We start from the raw sequence: 13,352 nt of genomic DNA, 5'->3' as shown, positions 1-13,352 counted from the left end.
CATTTTACTGAATCAATAAAGCTGATTATTTTGATTTTTTATTGTTGCTGAAAATATATAGCAGAGAATACAACAAATTAATAAATTTAGGACTTAAAAACTCTCATTTATTTTGGTAAGTCTAAAAAGCAAAAATTTGAGAGTTTCCATTTTAATGCTGACTATCCAATGTGTCCTGTTTTCAAATGCAAAAGTGCTTAAAACCAGCAAAGGCAAAACAAAATAGGACTTTACTGCCTTAGCCTTACACTACATTGCTTGAAGCAGTCTTTTAATCCGTTAAGTGACCTAAGAACATAGTCCTAGCACTTTGGGAGGCGGAGGCGGGCGTATCACGAGGTCAGGAGATCAACACCATCCTGGCTAACACGGTGAAACCCCATTTCCGCTAAAAATACAAAAAAAAAATTAGCCTGGTGTGGTGACGGGCGCCTGTAGTCCCAGCTACTCGGGAGGCTGAGGCAGGAGAACGGCATGAACCCGGGAGGCGGGGCTTGCAGTGAGCCAAGATGGCGCCACTGCACTCCAGCCTGGTCGACCGAGCGAGACTCCTGCGCTCCAGCCTGGGCGACCAAGCGAGACTCTGTCTCAAAAATAAAAAATAAAAAAATTCTTGGTAAATCTTTGTTCACCATCAGATTTCATCCAAGTTTTCTCTGATCGATAAATATTCCACTTGAAAGACCCAATCTGATGGTACAGGTAAGGAAAGATAGAGCTAAATCTATAGCCTTTGGTTTTCTAATTTAGAACACTTTCTCCCCTCCCCACTCCAAGAATAGACCTAAAAAGTAGAAGTATAAAGATGTTCCACTTTTAATGCAGAAATGTAGACAATTAGCTAGTTATTACAGTCAGTTGTACCCTCCCACCACCTCAAAACAAGCTACATTCTTTAAATGTTCTAAGCAACTTCTAGTCATATTTATGCACATCAGCTTACACCCTATATGTGTGAAAAGTGGGATATTCTTTCAGCATCAACTTGTGATTTCATAATTGCTGAAATTCTTTAAAGGAATAAAAAGTTATAGACTGCTTTTGTGACAATAAAATCAAACTTTAATTGGGGAGCCAGATAATATTGCCTTTTCTTTCCAAAATTTTAATTTATACTTTTTAGTAAAAAACATAACACATTTCTCATTCATTTAACCAATTAATCCAAAGGAAAAAAGTGAAGTACTATAATCACAGGTACACTAACAAACACTTTTACAAAGACATTCAGAAATATTTGCAGCAGGTTTTATAAGACTGATATAAAACAAAGTAAAATAAAACATTTTGAAATGGCAAAATCGGTTTACCTAGCCTGAATTGCTTCAAAGAGGCATTTGCACTTCTTGTCCTGGCTTAATAAAACAAAGTAAAATAAAACATTTTGAAATTTCAAAATCAGTTTAGCCTAAATTGCTTCAAAGAGGCATTTGCACTTCTTGTCCTGGCTTAAAAACAAACCCTGAAATTACTTTCTTTTATCCAAATCAATTGACCATATTAATCTGCATAAAGTCTATGAGGATACGTTTTGATAAATGCTATAAACACAAAATTAAGGCAAATCTGATAGTTATTGTCAAATAAATAGCACATTTAGAAGGGCCTTTATTAATAAAATGCCTCTAATGTATCCAGAGGTATAGATTTCAAAGGGCAAGTCTGTACCTGTTGCACATCTGATTCTCACAGCATTCATGAAAGAGGAGACAATGATGTTCCCATTTCACTGAAAACTAAGGTGACTTGTTTAAGGTCATACAGTCCGATCAGTAGCACAAACACATTTATCAATGGCCTTGGAATACAGAGTACAGGGCTTCCTGTTGGTAGATTTACCTTCCTAACCTCACGGAGATGTGATCCAAGTATCAAAACAAGTGTGAGTCCCTTCAGGTCTGGAAAATACTCCAGCCATAACAGGTGAAGAGCAAAGTCAGCTCAAGATTTGTCATATGCTACACAATTTACAGTAAAACACTGGGAAAAGCAGGAAGCTGATGTGAGGAAGGGGGAAGAATGATTTGAAAGACTACAAAATGGCAAAGTTCCTCCAAAACATATAATAAGCTAAAACAAACTGGAAAAAAAAAAAAAAAAAGGTCTTAATTGGGAAGCCAATATTCAGACCAAAGGAGGGAGTGGGAGGAGAAGATGTAGAAGGAGGAAAGCAGGAAATTATCATCTTAACAGCTTAAAGGATTTGGCACATATCCATGTTATCTAAATAATCTTGAAATTTCTTTGAGGTAGACAAATGTTAGGAATAAGCTGAGTTCATGTAAAACAAAAGAAAGAAAAAGAAAAAAAAAGAGAAGGAAGCTCTACAATCCTTAGTTATTTGTAAAAACCTCTTTTACTAAAGTGCTTAGATGCCAGCCATTTTATTCCTACATTTAAAGGCTGACTGACATTAAATATCTTATAGGTAATGGACAGAAACCAAGTTGGGCTTTAAAAAAGGCCTAAAAGCCTATCAAAGTTTACAGTACATTTCTAACTTTTTATACCTTCTTTACTTGGAAATTATTGTTTTCTCCTCCTTGTCCCTTGGTAAGCTCCTCCTCAGTTTTCAAGTCTGAGCTCAAATTCACTTCTCCTGCGAAGTATCCATGATTCCCTCAGTCAAATGCAGCACTCCTACTCCAAAAGTCCCACTACGCTCCAAGGTCGCTTTTGCTGTGTTGTGACTGTTTGCCTGCTTGTCTCCCCACTAGACTGCAAGCTACTCAAAAGGCAATCCTGCTTTTTCATTTTTAAGTCGTCAAGACACAGCACTCTGTGGGTAGTCAAATTAATCAATAGTTCATCTTATTTACAATCTCTCAAGCAGCTCATTTTATGTTAGTTGCACAATCTGGAGGTCTGGAGTTCTTCACATGAAATTTAATAAATTATCATGCAAGCTCATTTTTATTCCCATTTTTTTTACCCAGGGAGAATCAGTCTACCAGGGCAAATAATGAGGTTATGACCTTAGTCCCTCTTCCCAACCCCATTTTTTAGTTACTTTCCTTTCATTAAAATATCCTTATGCACTTACGAATAAAACTAAGTCCCAAGAGGGCAACAAAATATAAGATTCTTAATGATACAAAAACAAATCTTTCTGACACTAGATCTTTTATACTAGAAAAATAAATTCTTGTGCTTGAACATCATTTTTAAGCACTTAGTGAATTGAGAATCTGAACTGCCACTTGAAATATTCCCGGGAAAGAAACATTATGAACCAAATGAAGGAACATAGCTATTCAAAGGGATGTATTTTTGTACTTGTTTTGCTCCAATTTCTGCTACATAGACTGCTCCAGTCTTTCTGTCGACTTCTAGGAGATGTGGCAAAACTTGATCTGCTAGTTGGATTGTGCTGATCACAGAACACTCCCCAATGCTTCCCACTGGGGGTGCTGCTACAACTGACAGCCTGCTAAGATTCAGCTGCGCCACAATCAAGTACTTCCCATCAGGAGTAAACCTAAGGAGAAAGACATTTAACATAATAAATGTCTGTGAAAAAACATAAGGGTATTTTTTTTCAACATTTTAATCCCCTACTGTACCAAACAACAGTAGGCACCTACTTGCTGAATGATTCTTTTAAGAAGAATTTTAATTTGATCTAATTCTGTTTATGAAGGAATATGATGTCCATGATGGTAAGCAAAGCCAGATTAGCTTAAATTTGTTAAAAGTATCAATATCATAGTCCACAAAATGAAATTAATGAAGAATTGATGTTAGGCTGGGTTTGATTTTTGTCCTGTGTTTAAACATTTTCCAAATAAAGGCTAGAGGAGAGGTCTAGCATATGTTATTTCTTGTTTTCACTTTATCTGGCATCTGAAAATCTTGGATATCAAATTTCTCTGTATATTTCTATTTTCCCCTAATTCAAAATTAACAAGAAATATTTTAAACTTTCAGCTAGCTATTCAGAGGAAGTGAGACACATACACTAACTAAAACAAGCATTTTGCAATAAAATGAAACAATTACCTGACTGAAGAAGGTCCCTCTTCTGTGAAACAATTATTCCATGCTCCTAACCACTCCCCAGTGTCTTTATCAAATACTTGGATTCTTTTATTTCCTCGGTCAGCAACCCACACCTGAGAAACACACAAAAATGTCAATTGAAAAATATCCATGAGAAGAAAAAAGGGAAAGGAATGTTTATTTTCATTAGTTTCACCATATATTATCTCACTTAAGAGGATTCCAAAGAAGGTAGTTAAGTCCCATTTTCAGATGAGGAAAAACTAAAGTTCAGAAAGGTTGCCGTCTCTGAAGTGAGCTTACAAATGGGAGAGGCACAACCCAAAGCTGTCTTAACCCAAAGCTTATAATACTCTGTCTACTGTTCTAAATGTGTGAATAACTAAAAAGCTGGAGTACTCTACCATAATGCAGGGGATCAGTAGATAATGAAAACTGACAACATTCATTCATTCCTCTAACAAGCATTCATTTTTCAATGAGTACTACTGGCTTGTCAGCTCCTGGGCCAGGCAACATGACAAAGAAAAGCAGCCTTACTTCTCAAGAGCTCAATATAGCAGGATGTGAGGTATTCATTCATATTGCAGTATCATTAAACCCATACCTGCTATTACCAAGGTATGTACAGAGTGCTGAACCAACTAAAGAAGAAGCCTGAGATATTTTAGCAACAAATAAAGAACAGTAATAGGTTTAATTTAGGTTTGTTATAGGCTGTAATGGGTTATTAAGGAACTTGTTCTAAGACAAGAAGTGAGATGCATTCTAAATGACATTTCATGGCCACATGCATGCAGCTTAAAGCATAAAGGGAAATGGTTTTTTTTTATTTTTTTATTTTTATTTTTTGAGATGGAGTCTCTCTCTGTCACCCAGGCTGGAGTGCAGTGGCACAGTCTCGGCTCACTGCAAGCTCCGCCTCCCGGGTACACGCCATTCTCCTGCCTCAGCCTCTCCGAGTAGCTGAGACTACAGGCGCCCACCACCACGCCCGGCTAATTTTTTTGTATTTTTAGTAGAGATGGGGTTTCACCATGGTCTCGATCTCCTGACCTCGTGATCTGCCCGCCTTGGCCTCCCAAAGTGCTGGGATTACAAGCGTGAGCCACCGCGCCCGGCAGGAAATGGTTTTTGATGACTTGTGGCCAGGGTTGTAGAGAGGTATGAAAGAATGGACTGGGAGTGGGTCAGTCCTCTTTACTTCTACCTCCCTGCTTTTGGTCCTTTGGATTTCTTGGGTTTGTGGATTGAGAGATAATTTCTTCACAGGTAACCCTGACTACAGCTTCATCAATGTGTGTGAATTTTGGTAGCCACTGAATTAATCTCCAATCAGAAACAAATCAAAACTCACTACACCATTTAAGAAAGGTTGTTGATGCCAAAATAAAGCAATTTCTCAAGGTCTTTTCCTGATCTATGATCCTTTAGTAAGGATAGGTTTTCTTAAAGAGTTTGAGACTAGTATCCCAGACAAATGACCAAGGAAGAAGTATAGTTTACACCCTAGGATGGAATGATACTTTAGATTGTTAGCATCATCTTTCCTGCTCAACACTCAATGAATTTTGATTATGGGAACTCCTGTTTAACACATAACAACAAGTCTGGAACTGACTAACCTTTCATATAGGGTTGTGGTGATGATTAAATGAGTTAATTACGTAAAATGCTCAGAACAGAATTGCTATTGTTATAAAACACAATTTTGTATAATTGACACTCTTTATCACTCAGGAATGCCAGAGTACCCCCATCAGATGATTTCCAAGGCCTTTTAGAAGGGCGTTCCTCACCATGATGAATTTACCTGGGTCGAGGTCTCACATGTTCTGAAATTTGATTTTTTTTCTTAGCACACGAGTCACCCAAGCTCAGGAGGATAATGTGCAAAAGTTTAATTCAAAGTTTCCAGTTCCCAATTTATATACAAAGTTCACACGGTTGATTAACGTCTTATGGCAGATCAGAAGATTTAATGATCAAAACATTCTCATTTTTGTCAATCAATTATGATTAGGAAGCCAAGTCATAATTAGAAGTTTGTTTGCTGAGCACTGAATCGGAAGTAGAAATGGATTAAATGCCTAATGGTATGAAGGCAAGTAGCCTAATGTACCCATTGTGTGTCAAGACATTTAGTCATTTAATAAATAAATATGACTACTATGTACTAGGCACAAAGAAATAAAGCAAAAGAGATTCAGTAAGCACTTTCAACAGCCTGACATCTATTAGGGGAGAGAGACAAATGATTATAATATAGCATGATAGTTACTATGATAGGAAGTACAGGCTGCTATAGGAAAAGAGGAGGAGAAACTAATATACAAATTTTTTGGTGGCGGTTTTGTTGTGAAAAGGTAACCTCAAAGAAGTGAGATCTATGCTTAGAAATTGAGTAAATGCAAAAGAGATAGTAGTGAGTAGGGTAGAAAAGAGAGAAACTGATTGAAATTTGTTGGCTAAAGCTTTCTGTTCCCTAAACAATGTGGAGTTAGTGAGAACAAGAGTTTGCCGGCCGGGCGCGGTGGCTCACGCCTGTAATCCCAGCACTTTGGGAGGCCGAGGCGGGTGGATCACGAGGTCAGGAGATCGAGACCATCCTGGCTAACACGGTGAAACCCCGTTTCTACTAAAAATACTAAAAATTAGCCGGGCGTGGTGGCGGGCGCCTGTAGTCCCAGCTACTCGGGAGGCTGAGGCAGGAGAATGGCGTGAACCCAGAAGGCGGAGCTTGCAGTGAGCCGAGATCGCGCCACTGCACTCCAGCCTGGGCGACAGAGCGAGACTCCGTCTCAAAAAAAAAAGAAAAAAAAAAAAGAGTTTGCCTAGGTGACTCTTTTTCAGACTTCCAAGGTTAACCTCTCCCACTCCACTTTAGATCAGCACATTTTTTTCTTGAGAAGTGAAAAGATATTCAAACACTTTTAGTGGAGTTTTCCCAGTAAGAGGACAACTTTTTTTTTTCAGGTAACTTTATGTTCAGATCCATTATTTGTTCCTTCTATCCTTTTAAATGGTACAGGAAATCCATTTTGCTCCTTTCTAAATGTTTGGGGAACCCCCTCACTATAGGACTCAAACACTTGTAAGAAAGTATGTGTGCACACCCAGCCCCAGAGTAATTACCCAGACATACCCACTAACACACATGTATCCACATGCCCACACATGTATACCACAATCTATATATACATGCCCAGACACACACACATACACACACATACACGCACAAACATATTCAGACACAAAGTCCCAGACACAATGACACTGTATTTTTACCCGACCAGCTGAATCAAGTGTAACACTGTGAGGTATGTTGAACTCAGCAGGCCCTGTTCCATTTTCTCCATGCAGCCAAAGGATCATGAAATCTATAGACGGTAAAAATATATAGTCAGAGCAACATATAGAATGTCTCATGCATTTGCATATTTTATGAAACAGGTTACAAAGAACTATTTAATTACACCGCTGGTTCACTTGACTGTGCTTTCTCAGCTTTCCTGTCTATATGCCCATTTGCCCATTTCTTACAGTTTTTTTTTTAAAGTTCCTTCTCTGCTTTAGGGAATTAATCTACTTCTTTAATTATTATCTCCACTTGAATTTTTCATGACTGCTTCAAAATCATTGTTTAGGGTTTATGCCATCCTCTCCCTAAAACTGGTTCCCCTTCCCAACTTATCTGTTACTTGATATTAGTATTCCACAGACCTTAAAAATTCACATTATGATTTTACCGTCTATCTCCTTTATTACGCACTACGGTGGGTTCAACTGTGGTTCTTTAAAAAGATGTCCAAGTCCTAACTCCTGATACCTGGGAATGTGATGCTATTTGGAAATAGTTTTTGCAGATAAAATTAAATTAGGGATCTCATGAGATCATCATGGATTTAGGGTGGGCCCTAAATCCTTATTAAGAGAAAGAAGGGAAAGACTGGAGGCACAAAAACACACAGAGAAGAAGGGGCCACCATGTGAATATGGAGACAGACATCAGAGTTTTGCTGCCACAAGCCAAGGAATGCTTGAGCCACCAGAAACTAGAAGCGGCAAGGCAGGACCTTTAGAGTGAGCACAGTCTACCAGATTTCTGACTTCTGGATTCCAAAACTGTGAGAATAAATTTATGTTGTTTAAAGCCATGCAGTTTGTGGCAATTTGTTATGGCAACCACAGGAAACTAATACACTCATATTCAATCTGTCTCCTAGATTTCGTTGTTTCTTTCATTGAATTTTTTGGATTCTTGCTTTATCCTTACTCTACATTTCCCTTTCAACTGTTATCAACCAAATTCAGTTACTAATTGATAAATTGACTACACAGCCTCCAAATGACAGAGCTCACTTGAAGTAGATCCTAAAAGAATGTCTTATAAAACCTGCTGTTGTAACATCACTTTTCTACTAAGAAAACCTCAAAAATGTTATACGCAAAAACATGGCTTTAATAATCCTCAAATAAGACTTCAGAAACATCCCAAATTGTATTTTCTGCTGCTGAAAAAGTGCATCTTCACCTTCTTTCCTGCTAATAAATGCCTGTAGACCATGCATGATAAACCCTCCATGAATGTTCCATCCATCCTCCCTTCTCCTCCCACCAAAACTAGTTTAGTTCAATAACTACTTCCTTCATGATATCTTGTTCTATTTCTCCAGGCAATTTAGTTTCTCCTAAGTCCATTTTGCTTTAAGAATCAATACCATAGACTACATTTCATTGTTTCATACATAATAGATCTGCACCTCCTGATACTAGAGAGGACACAGAAAGGGCACTCAATAAAATGCTTGCTGATTAATCAGCCTGTAGGATACTTGAGTCTGGGATTCTAGGTTTCTAATTTCTACATGCTTAATTAAATAGGATACACACTTATCTCCTGAGCCCACTAGAAATTCTCATACTGTTGCCAGTTACTTTTGGAGGAATCTCCTGGCCTTTGGTGAAGAATAAGTGGGCCTGTTATCAGGATCATTTATTGTGGGCAATCATACCCATCTGTTTTTCAGTTTTCTCGTAGTAATACACTTAGCTCTTTACACAACGCTTCATACACAACACTTAAAACATTATACCAAGTATCGAACAAATTAAAATCAATTTATAATATTTTTATAATACCATAAACAAGTAATGTACCTTGGGACAGTTTGATCAATCTGTTATTCAATCCTCCATCTCCATCCACAATGTAAATATCTCCTGTGTCCTCTACATATAATTCTGCTGGGTTATCAAACTGCAAAGGATTCAAACTAGTGCCTTTTTTGCCTGGAGTACCCAAGACTTGAACAAGATCACCAAAAGAACTGTATTTTTTAACAGTATGACCAAAGAATCCTATAAAGATAGATATGTACATCTCACAAATAAAACCACTATACAAACATTCAGATTTTTCAAGTAAGCTAAGAGCAAAAATTTGATAGAAGTAAATAATAACAAATAGGTGATAGGCTTAGGAAATTACATATAATTGACAAGCACTATAGCTTCTTCGTAAATTACAACCAAATTTGATCACGAATTAAAATCTCCATTAGTCCAAAATAAGCAGATTCTAAATTCAAATAAATAACATCCCCATAATTGACTCATTATACAGGAAACTCAGAATGCTAACAAAGTATTGGTGCACCATTTTCTTTTTTAATCTTATGACCTTGAATAAGCATTGCTTATGAAAGGAAATCAAGAAGAAAATGTAAAGGGAACAACTTATATTTGAAACTGTTATTTCAATCACTCACATACAGACCTTAAATTTCAGTAAGTCAACAAAAACGTTCTCTATGGTACAGATTTTTTTTTTAACTGCATTTTCACCTTGTGGAGACATTCAAAATTCAACCCCTCAACTTTTCTTTGCTAAGAAGAAAATAATCTTTGTAAATCACGAGTATCTTATTTTCTCACGTTAAAATTTCTTTAAGTTAAAATTAGCTTACAAGCAAGAGCATAAAGCAGACTACTAATAAGGGAATATCATAAAGCAGTGAACAGAAATCAATTTGAAGGTACATATGCCAAATTAATTGATAGGTATTCAAAAGACAAACTGGATACATTGAGCTTACCAGAAAGAAAGTGAATCAGCTTGCATTACAATTCTATGTTAAATAATTTATTTACTATTACACTTTTAGACAGTTGAGCTAAAGTTTATAGCAATAAAAAACACATAAGCCTCCAAGTTTCTAAAAAGTAGCAAAAAAGACTACCAATAAAAAATTTTCTCAAAAAAAAAGGCTAATTTGTAGCCATATTTTTCATTAGAGGAAATTTATTCCTTTGGGAAATAGGAATATAAAACTGTCTTCAGATCTCTGGGTAGAAAATTAGCTGTAATGGAAAAAATGAAGAGATTGTCTGTGCTCTTTTTATTTCTGGGAATCAAGGAAGTCTTATTTTTAAAAATCACATGAATAAAATGAACTCAAAGAAATGGTCTTTAACAGTGGATCTTCAGGAAAAAAGTGAAAATAGACTCTCATTATAGTATTAACAATTCACTCAGTGATAATCTATAGACTTTTTTTGGTTGAACCAGATTCGTACTATGTAAAACACAGCATGAAATAAATGGGCCATCAGCTGAGGCCCAGAAATCTTATGGGTTCTGAGAACAGCTGTGATAATGGCACTACTTACAGAAACTGAGAACTCATTATCTCTAAAAAATGGTATCTGAATCAGCCAGGACTGTAGAACCAGGATGTCCCTCAATTCAAGAACATAACTGGGCCAAGGAATACTAGAAATAATGTCTTTATAATCCCATTTCTTCCTGAATTCCTAGGGTAATGCCAGGATATCTCAGGTATTGCCTTGTCTTAAGCTACAGCCACAGGTGAATTGTTTCTCTGAAAACTTTCTCCATAGCTGCACATTCAGTTGTGCTCACTTCATTTTTCAGCTTTTTCTACTAAAAATATTTGATGGCAGGAAGATTTCAGACATGCTTCAGTCAGTAGAATTTCAAAAACATTAACAACAGTTTCTGCAATCTTTGCACTTTGAGAAACAAAGCAGTTACGATTTCACAATCTTTTATGAAAGAGAACTGGAAAAGGAAAATAAGAGTCAAGGATTCCAGGCATTGCTTTCAGAGACTGCCACTTTATTTGGCTTCAGTTTAGAGTTATTTAATGTGAGAAGAGCAACTGATGTTTTAAAGAGGAAAAGACCCTAGACAGGTTCAAGGAAAGATCATATTAACAGGCTCCTTGTCAAATTTCTTTCTTTTTTTTTCTTTTTTTTTTTTGAGACGGAGTCTCGCTGTGTCACCCAGGCTGGAGTGCAGTGGCGCGATCTCGGCTCACTGCAAGCTCCGCCTCCTGGGTTCACGCCATTCTCCTGCCTCAGCCTCCTGAGTAGCTGGGACTACAGGCGCCCGCCACCACGCCTGGCTAATTTTTTTTTTTTTTGTATTTTTAGTAGAGACAGGGTTTCACCGTGTTAGCCAGGATGGTCTCGATCTCCTGACCTCGTGATCCGCCCGCCTTGGCCTCCCAAAGTGCTGGGATTACAGGCGTGAGCCACCGCGTCCAGCCCTTGTCAAATTTCTTAATTCCACAGAAGTACAATATAAAGTTTGTTAAAAACATGTGATTTCATGAATCGTTAAAGAAATTACAATTAGATTCAGCAACTCTGATTTTAAACAATACAAACAAGGACATGTGCAAAGATGTGATTTCCAGTAAGATAATTTAATAGATATTACTATACATACCACTTCCTACATCCGTGATCCAGACGGATTGTTCATATAGAGTACTGGCTGCAAATATACCATGAGGTGTGTCAACTGTATAATTCCAGGCTCGTAGGAAATATCCATCCTCTGTGAACACTAATATTTTTGGGATGTTATCCCCTCTCTGAAGGTATACAAAAAATAACTTCTTAGGATCAGTTTAAAGGAAAGGTAATCTGTATCTTGGCGAAGAAAAAAAATAACTGAGAATTTTACTACAAAAACCACTTTCAAAATCTAACATATCTTTCACATTCGAAACCAAAATACTTGAGACCAACTCAAAAATAAATTGCACAATTAGCATGATATAAACGCATATGGTCAGTTACTACAGCAAGACAGGAAGGCTGTTGTTTCCTTTGTGTTCATAATTTTTTTAAATCTCTATTTACTTACTTGACCTATGTAAACCAATCCATTGAGGGAGTCAACTGAAACACAAAATGTTGTTCCGGTAAAATATTCTGGGTGCTTAGGCCAACCCACATCCAGCCGGTAAAGAATTTTCTCAGTTCTCCAGGAAACTGCAAAAGTAAAGTTCCTCAAAACCTTAAACAAAATCAGACAATTCAGATTTAGTTTACCCTCTAGGTAAGAACAAAAAAAGGGCGGGGGGGGGGGGAGGGGGGTAACAGGGCTTATTTTTAAGCATGCCTTGACAACTAGAAGTTTGCTGGACTGAAATAATTCCAAAGAAATGAGCTTAGATGCCTAAAGACCAACACGACCACAATACAAGTCTGCAAATTATTTGAGGATGTAGTAAGAGTTGGGAAAGAGGAAAATGGCGATGTAACATACACAAATTTTTAAACTCAAAGGGTCAAGGCAGTTTGGACCCAGGTGCAGGCTTTGAGACAAGCTACTGAGGGAACCAGGGCCTGCCACCTCCATGCCACGACCGTGGCGACGCCTCCCAACAGGGCCATCCGCACACCCGACAGTCATTTCCTCACTACCCAACTCACTGGAGAGCCACAAAAACGCGAATGCAAAACCAAAAATGCAAGAAAGAAGCCAGCACCGGCTACGCAGACCCAGAATCTCGCCATGACCAGACGGGAAGCCAGGCGAGGGAGGGTCCGCAGGTGTCTGGGGGAGGACCTGACAGCCTCAGGCTGCAACGGTTTGCAGCGGCACAGAGGGTCTGCCCGGGGCCCGAAGACCCTATCTCCGGTTTCCCCTCCCTGGATGCACGAGCTTTGAGTACGAAAGGGAACAGAGACCAGGGCGAATGAAAATCACACAAGACCAGTTCCGGACTTCGTGTGCATTTCGGGGTCCCCGCCCTCATGTCAGGTGCTTCGGGCTGACCCAGTGACCACCCTTTCCCGCCCTCAGGGCAGTCCGCGCCGCTGACTTCCAGTGGCCACCAAGGTATGGGCGCCCGTAGATATGCCTTAATCGCTCGCCATTTATTCTTTTTAATCCAGACGGCAAAATCAAAACATCGCACACTCAGACACGAGGTATGGTGGGGATGACATTCAAAATAATGACCGCTAGGCTTCGGGAAGGATTTTTGCCACATCCTATTCCTACCATCCAGGCATCCGCTATGGATGCCTAT

At 38.3% G+C, this 13,352-nt stretch overlaps 1 protein-coding gene across 4 annotated transcripts; it reads right to left on the bottom strand.

Annotated features, from left to right (window-relative positions):
• Positions 1–1,039: 1,039 nt before the first annotated feature.
• NHLRC3 (NHL repeat containing 3) lies at positions 1,040–13,174 on the bottom strand. Of its 4 annotated transcripts, none has more exons than XM_031001302.3 (7): positions 12,751–13,174; positions 12,179–12,331; positions 11,756–11,903; positions 9,160–9,360; positions 7,288–7,379; positions 4,000–4,112; positions 1,040–3,478 (listed from the first exon to the last, which is right to left on the bottom strand). In XM_031001302.3, exons 1-7 carry the CDS (start codon positions 12,832–12,834, stop codon positions 3,226–3,228), a joined length of 1,044 nt encoding a protein of 347 aa, XP_030857162.2. In that variant the 5' UTR covers positions 12,835–13,174; the 3' UTR covers positions 1,040–3,225. The 4 variants fall into 4 exon arrangements, with proteins under 4 accessions (XP_030857162.2, XP_055216329.2, XP_055216330.2 ...); XM_055360354.2 differs by having other exon boundaries at positions 12,584–13,152; XM_055360355.2 differs by lacking the exon at positions 9,160–9,360 and having other exon boundaries at positions 12,584–13,155.
• Positions 13,175–13,352: the final 178 nt, after the last annotated feature.

The sequence above is a fragment of the Gorilla gorilla genome, chromosome 14, assembly GCF_029281585.2.
Source record: "Gorilla gorilla gorilla isolate KB3781 chromosome 14, NHGRI_mGorGor1-v2.1_pri, whole genome shotgun sequence".
Lineage (NCBI taxonomy): Eukaryota > Metazoa > Chordata > Mammalia > Primates > Hominidae > Gorilla > Gorilla gorilla.
The sequence above is the reverse complement of the archived record's forward strand: the minus strand, read 5'-3'. Positions and strand labels throughout refer to the sequence as shown.